We start from the raw sequence: 9790 nt of genomic DNA on the forward strand, positions 1-9790 counted from the left end.
TACGCTTACATAGCTACACGTGTGGTTGAATTTCAGTCGGCTAGGTTAGGTTAGGTCAGGTTTTGTTAGGTTAGGATAGGTTAAACCTCTATGTAGGTTAAGCCTAAGCTGAATTAAACGGTACCGTAAACACAATGGGACAACACAATGAGTTAAATTATGTTACGTGAAGTTAAGTTAGGTTAGGTTAGGTTAGGTTTTTTTAGGTTAGGATAGATTTGACCTCTTTGCAGGTTAAGCCCAAGCTGATTCAAATGGTACCGCAAACACAACGGGACGACACAATCAGTTTAATTGTGTTTTGTGAGGTTAGGTTAGGTCAGGCTAGGTTAGATTTAATTCTAGGTTAGGCTCGAGTTGACCCATTCGATGTAGCACACATTTGCTACTGGGAAAATATGCTTCCAGAGCTTTACGTGTAGTTCAATAAATTTCTGTTAATTCAGGTTAGGTGAGGTCAGGTTCTTCTGGGTAAAGTTATGTTAAATAAGTCGATATCAGGCAATGGATGATCCTTCACAGTTTTCGACATGTTTTTGAAGTGAAAATTTGCATCACTGGCATTATTTTGAAATTTATTTGCCGCAGAGCATGATTTTTCGTCATTTTTTGAGGTTATGGCTCAACCATGACATGATGGGTGATTTTCGATACCGAATTTGAATTCAGCGCCCCAAAATCAATAGAAATACGTGTGTCTTGTTACCAGATCCGCACACTTTTTGTTTTGTCTGGCTGTGTTATTAAACAAAAACTATTATTAATGAGCGATTCAGGCTGCAATAGAGGAACCATCTCCAGTGCCTAAAATTTGCAGTGTCAAAAAATATCTACCATTTGGATTTAGAAATTTTTATCGTTTATCCAAAGAGGGCAACCGACCTGGTTCCCTGCGGTAGCCCCTATCGAATATACATATATTAAGAGCTGGAATATCAAAAAATTGTCAGCGTTTTTTTTTTGCGGAAATTCATTTTTTGCAAACCTGGACTCATGAAACCCTAAAATTGATAGTGTCAAGAAAATATTCACCCTTAGAATATAGAAATTTCAATCATTGATCCGAGGGGGCAGCCGACCAGAGTCCCTGCGGTAGCTCCTATAGAATATACGTATATTTAGAGCATGAATTCTAAAAAAGTGTCACAAAAATTTTGGCAGAAATTTATTTTTTGCAAGTCTGGACTCATGAAATCTTAAAATTATTAAAAAAAAAAAATTTACCCATTGAATTCAGAAATTTTCAACGTTTATCCAAAGGGGGCAACAAACCGGAGTCATTGCGGAAGCCCCTATGGAATATTCATATATTCAGAGTTGGAGTTTCAAAAAATGTCAAAATATTTTTGGCAGGAATGCATTTTTGCAAGTCTGAATAAATGAAACCTTAGAAGTTATAGTTTCAAGAAGATGTTCACCCTTTGGATTTAGAAATTTTTATCTTTTATCCTTAGAGGGCAACCGACCAGAGTCTCTGCAGTAGCTCCTATGGAATATACATATATTTAAAGCTCGAATTTCAAAAAAGTTTCATCAAATTTTTGGCAGAAATTAATTTTTTGCAAGTTTGAAGTCACGGAACCTTAAAGTTTGTAGTGTCAAGTAATTATTCATCCTTTGAATTTAGAAATTCTAATTGTTGATACAAAGGGGGTTAAACGACCGGGGTCCCTGCGTTAGCCCCTGTGGAATATGCATATATTTAGAGATCAAATTTTAAGAAAGTATCATCAAATTTTTTGCAGGAATTAATTTTTTGCAAGTCTGAACTCATGAAACCTTAAAATTGGTAGTTCCAAAAAAATACCCACCCGTTGAGTTTAAAAATTTTAATCGGTGATCCGAGGGGGCAACCGATCAGGGCCCATGCTTTAGCTCCTATGGAATACCCGTATTTTAATAGTTCGTATTTCAAAAACGTACTATATCATCGAATTTTTAGCAGAAATTCATTTTTTGCAAGTCTGAACGCATGAAACCTTAAAATTCTTAGTTTAAAAAAATATTGGCCGTTTAAATTTAGAAATTTTAATCGTCGTCCCAAAGTGGTCAATTGGTTGGGGACTCTGCGGTAGCCCCTATGGAATATGCATATATTCAGAGCTCGAATTTCAAAAAAGTTTCATCGAATTTTTACAGAAATTGATTTTTTGCAAATCTGAACTTATGAAACCTTAAAATTTCTAGTGTCAAAAAATATTCACCTTTTGAACTTAAAATTTTGAATTGTTGTTCCGTGGGAGCAGCCGACTAGGGTCCTGTGGTAGCCCGTGTGGAATATAATAATAAACATAGGCGAGTGAAAACACTGGGAGTTTTAATAATAAGATAATAAAGATAATAGAGTAATTTAAATTAGAGGTAGTTAGTTGTACTATCTTTAATAATTTACAGTTTGAAAGGACTATCTGCTTCTTATTATCTTCGTGAAAATTGCGATATTTGAAGTCAGTTTTTTTGTATGGGTAAGCAAGTGCCAGAAACCAGCGTAGTGCAGTTTTTTTTAGCAGATCATCCTCGGTTTTCCTCACCACAGGGCATAAGTTCGAAGACCAGAGTGAGGTACAGGGAAACAAGTTGGGTAGGTCGGGTTGAAGAAAATCGAGGGCGATTTCCTGAAAAAGGCGCTACGTCGTGGGACAGCATTTTCCCTTGCACACTCGAGGTCTGGCATCATTCTCCAAGACTTCAGAAAAAGAACTATATTCATGATCGAATTCTCGTTTCCGACCAAATAAAACATCAGAAGAGAAGGAAAAGGAGGAGAGGTATGAACACCTCAAAAGAAGACAGAAACAACTGTACGCAAAATATTCGGTTAATGTAATTGTCTTTGTGATCGGTGCTCCCGGAGGTCGAAGCTATCACTGGTTCATAACCTTAAAGCCATACCTGCGTGCCGAAAATATGCAAAGGCATTTGCAAGATGAAAGCAAAAAGCTGCCATCCTTGGGTCACTTCGTGTCTTTAAAACGCACGAGGGTTTCACCGGTCTGTCGTTGCAATTTCATGGTGTTCTGTAACAACCCATCTGTCGGTCGTTAGGCGTGGCCATAGATGTGATTTACCGCTGTGCTACCATGAAGCGATAAAATTAGATTTGTTTAATATATACATAGGAATTTCGTAGATCCATCACTTGATTTCGAGGCGAATCGTCAAATTGAAATCATTAACTGGCAGAAATGTGTAAAAACTAAACATCCATCGACTCTGCAGTTCACTGATAATGAGCTGCAGCGGTTCGCTTTGAAAGATGTAAGTCACATAATAATGTTATGTTCCACCTATCTTGTCATATGCAAGGAGTTGAAGAATTCAAGAGCAGCATGTTCTAGCGTGTGTGTTTTCGAATATGGAAACGGATTCACAAGAACCCTAAGAATATCATGCAGACCCCAGGCGCTTAACCTTGATGTTTACTTACGTTGTTATTTGATTTAATCAAAATATAATTAAATGTATTAGGATTAAAATAAATAGAATTCAAGAAACACAAAAAAAACGCCAATTCAAAACATTTTTGCCCAGTTCTAGTTAAATTATGTAGTTGTCCTGACTAAAAAATAATGTGTATTTTCAATTTATTTTTTATTTTCGACAAAGAACACATGCACATTACACATTAGTTTTCAAGAACAGTGATAGCATGATTATTAATGATCGATTAATTGATTCAGTAATAACCTCTCTTTGAAAAACAAATCACATTTAATATTAATAAAAATAAGTTTATCTTTGGCAGGTATCAAAAAGGTAAATTGATGTTGCTCGCTTCCCTGTCCTGTTGGATCATCTTCACCTTGCCTTTAGGATTTATCCAACCCCCTGTTACAACTTGTATGATCGAGAAAAATTATTCATACTACTTATCTGCACCCGAGAATTTGAAGGGACCAAGAATTGTAAAGAGATCTATCAACAATGATGAATTATCATCTGCAACTGAAGATACGGACTACCTCGAAGTTGCAGCAAATGTTGTTTTTGAGAGAGTACGCCGAAATGTAGACGATCATCTATTAGTTCATCATTCTCTACCCCTTGGAGGTACATCGTACCATTTAAGTAAACTTCCTACTCTTTCTGAATTGGTGGCTGAGGCTTCAAATTATAAGCAAGGGTTACAGGATAGAAGGACAAGACAAGTTCGATCTCCGATTCCAGATAATGATTCTACTAATTTGAGATACGAACACTTTATCGTAGATGATGCTGCAGATAATACCGATCATGGAATTGATATTGATACCATCGTCCGAAAAAATCGACCGGCTGATGTTCTGGAATACAAACATTTTCTAAAGGTAAGTATAGTAAGCAGTGTTAGCATGTATAACGTTCGGGAAATAGACCATTCTAGAACAGTGTGAAAAAACTAGATTACACAGGCCCACAAAAATTTTTTTTCTTAGTCTGGGATGTTAATATGATATTATATATCAAAAACACCCAATAAACCACTGAAAACGCAAACATTATTTACCCGGTACCATTTTCACCCTCCTCTCCTTAATCGAGTAATCCTATAACCTCATGACTCATTTATTCTCTTACCTCGTAATAATATAGCCCCATAACCCCAAAATCCCGTAACCCTATTCAGAAGAAAAACCTTGTTTGGAAAAAAAAGAACAATTTTGTGAGTTTTTCTTGTGCTACAAAGTTATGGGTAAGTAGCTCTATTTCCCCGAAATCCCATAACACCATAACCTACAAAGCCCCTCACTTTTTGTATTCTTAATTTCTTCTATCAGTATCAACGTCATTAAAGCCATGATAACGATTTTATTTATTCTTTCGAACTCTCTTGTCTTCGAAAGGTGGTCTGTGCAACGGATTTCGTCTCCGCTTCTTGTCACTGAATGAAGAAAGTGTAGCTTGTCACTCATCTAGCAACCCATTTTTTGTAGTTTTTGAGCAAGTCAGATACCAATTCCTTGTAGTCTCCACTCTTATGATTGCCTAAGAAATTCTCAATTACAGTTTCCTTCCTTATCCGAAGCTTTTTACGAACTATTTCATCAAACTCAGTTTGATGTGCAAAGGAAGAAGTAGAATTTTAGCCGGCACAAACAAAAGTTTCTTTATAACATTTTTTGATCTAGTTTCTATATGTTCTCGAGCTGGCCAATCTTTCTTAACGTAATGATTCTTGCGACCCCTGCTATCCCACAAGCAAATAAACATGGGAATTTGGTAAAACCAGATTGCTGACCATTTATATTGCTTAATAACACGTCTTTAAGGCTTCTTTTATAAGAATCTATGAAGAATCTCCACCCCACAGATTTGTATATATCTTTTATTAATTCATTCACAAGACCATGAACATCGTTACAGTATACCAAGTCGTCTTTTTCTGAAAAGTATTTTCGGAATGACTCATCCCTATTCCGATCAAATGAAACCTTTGTTCCTTGAGATAGCATATTTCTTTCTTGCAGTCTCGAAGATAAAAATTCGGCCCCATATTTCGGCAGCCCTTGTTCTCTGCTCAAATCATTAAGTTCTACTTGATTAAATGGGCACGGCGTACTATCTTTTTCCTTCTTTACAACATATTCTTCCTGATCAGTATCATCTTTTCTCACGCTGCTCTCTTCACTAATAAGTTCATCAGTTGCTCCATGAATCTCCATATCAGCCACACATACATCACGGGGTACTTCATGATCTTTCTTATTACTTATCTCAGACATGGAAGCTTGGGTACTGCTGGACACGATTGCCTACTGAAATTTTGCAAATTACAGGATTTGAATCCTAATATTTCAATAAAAAAAAAATAAGAATCGTCTTTTGCCTTGGGCCCCCACCAAACAGTTGGTGTAACAAACTTCATTTTCGCAGCATGCTCATTATGTCGGTTAAACATTGATCACCTCACAACCAAAGCAGCACTGATATATTTGTCGCAATTTTGAGTGAAGTTTAAAAAATGTTTCTTCATCTTTAAATCACCGCACACGTAGCAGTACCTATCGCCGTTTCCAGTACATTCATGTACATTAGTCATAGATGTATCAAAAACCCACGCGGCAGGGCTCCCGTTCCAATCTCGGGTGAGTTTGCCGGACTTTGGCGAAGACAACGTCAACTTGTCGTCGGACATATTCCGGCTTTATCCTCACAACCTACCATCCGCCTACAGGGCAGCGCTCCTTCGCTGTTTTTATTACCTCAGAGAATTGAAGAGTGGATCATTGCACACATCTTCTTTAGAAACAGTATCACCATCTCCAGTGTTCTTCAAGGTAGCAGAATTTCAAATTCAAGAAGAAAATGGTAGATATTTTTACGATTGCTCAGTTGGCTAGACACTCGGACTTTACCTCAGAGGTCCGGGGTTCGATCCCTGAGCCGGTACCTCTGGAAATTTTTCAATGTACCTTTACCGAGGTTCTGGTGGTTGGGAACCCACCTTAAGCTGTAGGTCCCCCCATCGTGTACTTGACTGCAAACCAGTCCGTCAATGATGGGGTAAAAACCAGGCTTTGTCCAATATGTTTAGGCAGACTGCTTTCATCAGATCACTTGATTGCATTATAAAAATGCGTCCGTGACTGATGATATATACCGGGAGAGCCCCGTGCGTGAGCAAAGTGACGCAATCGCTAAAGGAGATAATCTTCAATATTCTCAATCCGAGATTCAGTAAGAGTGCGAGCTGAGCGCGCTTACATTTGGTAGACTGATTGTGAACACTAATGATCGAACCAGAATCGACAAGTTACCATAAATTACAGATAAATTAGTATAAATAAGCGATAAATGTCCGCAAAGTTTCCCATTTTTTAACTTTCTGGTATCCTAAGTTTCTAAAATTGTTCGTAATTAATAAATTCATAAATTTCCCGTAATTGCAGCTCGCGGTCAAAACTTCACAATCATCTTGAACTGCCTACTTTCCGCACGCGTGGCATAATATACTTTTTTTCTGTGAAGTTTCGTAAGAAAGGGGCCCAATTTGTTGATCATAGCTTAGAAGATATTTGCGTTTTTTTGAATAAAGGTAAAAAGTATTTATTTAGAACATTAGACGAGAAATCATACGTCAACATATGCTGAACCTCGTGAAATTATGCACTATAAAAAAACTTTGTGTAATTTTACATCTTCCCATCATGGAAATTATTCGATCTGCACGCTAAGATGTGAGTTTAGACACTTCTTTAAAAAAATGTAGGACATAAATTGGCAGGGCCACATTTCAATTTTGTGATTATGTTCGCAAGGTTAAAAAATTCTAAACACTCTAGCAGTACAAATAAAACGGATATTACTTTTCTAAGATATCTTTCTCAATAAAAAATACATATTTTTATTAACGTAGAACACATTACTAGTAGATAAATATTAGAGGTTCTGGAACCTGTCGTAGCCATACAAATAAGACGAAGGCTTACATCTCGACTTAGTTTTTGCTGTATTAGCTGCAGTGGCCAATAATCCTCACGTTGGTGCACGAGAAATTGTTCGGGATTCCGGAAAGTCTTGAGCAGTATTTGGAAAATTTTGAAACGTAATAAATTTCAACCGTGTGATGTCTCTTTACATCAAGAACTTCATGGCGTTGATTTCCAAAATCGGGTAGCTTTTTGTCAGTGGGCACGTGAACAAATACAACAAAATCCCAACTTTTTTGGTTATGTATTATTCACTGTCGAGTGGCTTTTTACGAACCATTGAATAGTTAATCGATACAACATGCACGACTGGAGTATTGAAAATCCGCAGTGGCTTCGTGAAGTCGAACACCAGCGTCCATGGACTATTAACGTATGGTGTGGAATAATTGGCAACAAACTGATCGGTCCCCAGAATATCGAAGGCAGCTTAAATGGCCCAAAATATCAAGACATTTTGAAAATGAACTGACAATATTGCTTGAAGAGTTGAGCTTAGAAATACGGCAGAACATGTGGTTTCAACATGATGGTTGTCCAGCAAACTATTCAGCGGTAGCACGAGAAGTTCTTGATCGTGATTTCAATGGTCGTTAGATTGATAAAGACGGTTCGATAAATTGGTCTCCAAGATGGCCAGATCTTACTTCACGTCGTTGTTCCTGGGTTACGCTAAAAGTAGTAGTTTCTTTCAAGACTAATTTCAAGTACTGCAGAATCGTAAGCGTGCTTGCTCAGTTACAGTAAAATGAAGAAAAATTGAATTTCGTAGATTACATGCCGACCAATATAGAGCTGGGAGAACCAATGAAAATGGATTTAATGCGATGGTTCGGCGGGATCTCGCGACCTTTGTGTGGACGGAGCGACTGAATTACGACTTGCTAGAGTGCTACGATGCGAGTGTGGCCCCTGAACGGGGTTACATGGCATGCCTGCATGCTCTGTGGTGCGAGAAACACCCGGAGCTATCGCACTTTTCGCAGCAACGTCTGCGAAACCATGCTGAACTACTCCAAAAAAGGGGCTATATAAGCGGAACGCCTACTCTACCACAGCTAGTACAAGCCGGCGGCAGAGAAAGAGAGGCGACACTAAGACCAACCGCGCGCAAACATCCAATAGAGGAAGAGCGATGCTATACGACCCGGAAAAACATCAACACCAAGGTTTCTCTCAAGCCTAAAGATCTGGCTGAAATGGATGACGAGCTTCGTGGATATTTTTCCGTAGAATCCGACCTCTGGGCTATCAATTATTGCGTGTATAATGCAGCGAGAGCTTTGTCCGATGCGAACCGTAAAAAAAAACCAACGGTTGATCATAAGACCAAAAGACGAATGCATCAACTTGCCATAAAGATAGGCTGGGCAAGAAAGTACGCATCACGCATTCAGTGTGTGATTGACTACATCACATCTGGCAGGAATTTTACCGCCAAGGTTCGAAAGTTCCCGCGCGAACTTCGAACCCGTTATCACACACTTAACAAGTCAAAGCTGCTTTCCAGCAGGAAGCATATTGTTGAGTGAATACGGATACTATCTGACGCTAAGAGAAGTCTAGAGCGGAGGGAGAGGTGGGTCCGAGAAAATCAACAGTTTCTCTCTGACCCATCTTGACTCTTCTAAGACTCTCCGCTTACTGTCGAACACCCACCCAAACCAGAGGAGATCGAAGTATTTTGGAGAGAAGTCTACGAAGTGCAGCATAGACTGGACGAAGACTCAGAAAATATAAATAGCTTCAAGGAGTTATGTGTTGCCCTCATAACACCTGATAAAGAATGCCCACCCATCACTACCGAGAAGGTAAAAAAAGTATTAAGAGGGAAGAAGAACTATTGCGCACCGGGACCAGATTGTATCAAAACCTTCTGGTGGAAGAATTTTTCGTCAACCCATCAGCACTTGGCCCGTATTTTCACTTCATATTTGAAGTCGCAAGAGCCGATTCCGGAGTGGTTGGTGGAAGGGTGCACAATACTCCTGCCGAAAATAGGCAACTTAGCTGACCCGAAGAATTACAGGCCAATAACTTGTCTGAACACACTTTATAAGATATTCACATCTATCCTAAATGATAGGATTGTTCGGGCAATTGAACCTGTGTGGCAAGAAATGTATGAACAACGAGGCTCAAAGAAAGGCGTAGCCGGATGTCGGGAGAACCTGCTCGTCGATAGATGTGTCTGTAAAGATGCAGAATTCTACCAGCGTGACCTATCGATGGCCTGGATTGTTTATCGGAAAGCCTTCGATTCGACATCCCATAGACTAAGCATCTGTCTTTTGGAAATCTTAAAGGTTCATCCGCAAATAGTTGGGTGCATAGAGAGATTGATGCCGCTTTGGAAAACCAGATTTACTATCTCATCTGGA

General features: G+C 38.7%; 1 protein-coding gene across 3 annotated transcripts in view; it reads left to right on the forward strand.

Annotated features, from left to right (window-relative positions):
* LOC117174161 (major facilitator superfamily domain-containing protein 6) overlaps window positions 1–9790 on the forward strand; it is a 263255-nt gene that overhangs the window by 94292 nt on the left and 159173 nt on the right. For all 3 annotated transcript variants that reach the window (XM_033362978.1, XM_033362979.1, XM_033362980.1), the window contains exon 2: window positions 3746–4307. In XM_033362978.1, coding sequence (XP_033218869.1) covers window positions 3746–4307 — 562 coding nt within the window. The remainder of the gene's footprint in view (window positions 1–3745; window positions 4308–9790) is intronic.

This window comes from Belonocnema kinseyi, chromosome 6 (genome assembly GCF_010883055.1).
Source record: "Belonocnema kinseyi isolate 2016_QV_RU_SX_M_011 chromosome 6, B_treatae_v1, whole genome shotgun sequence".
In the NCBI taxonomy this organism is placed as follows: Eukaryota; Metazoa; Arthropoda; class Insecta; order Hymenoptera; family Cynipidae; genus Belonocnema; species Belonocnema kinseyi.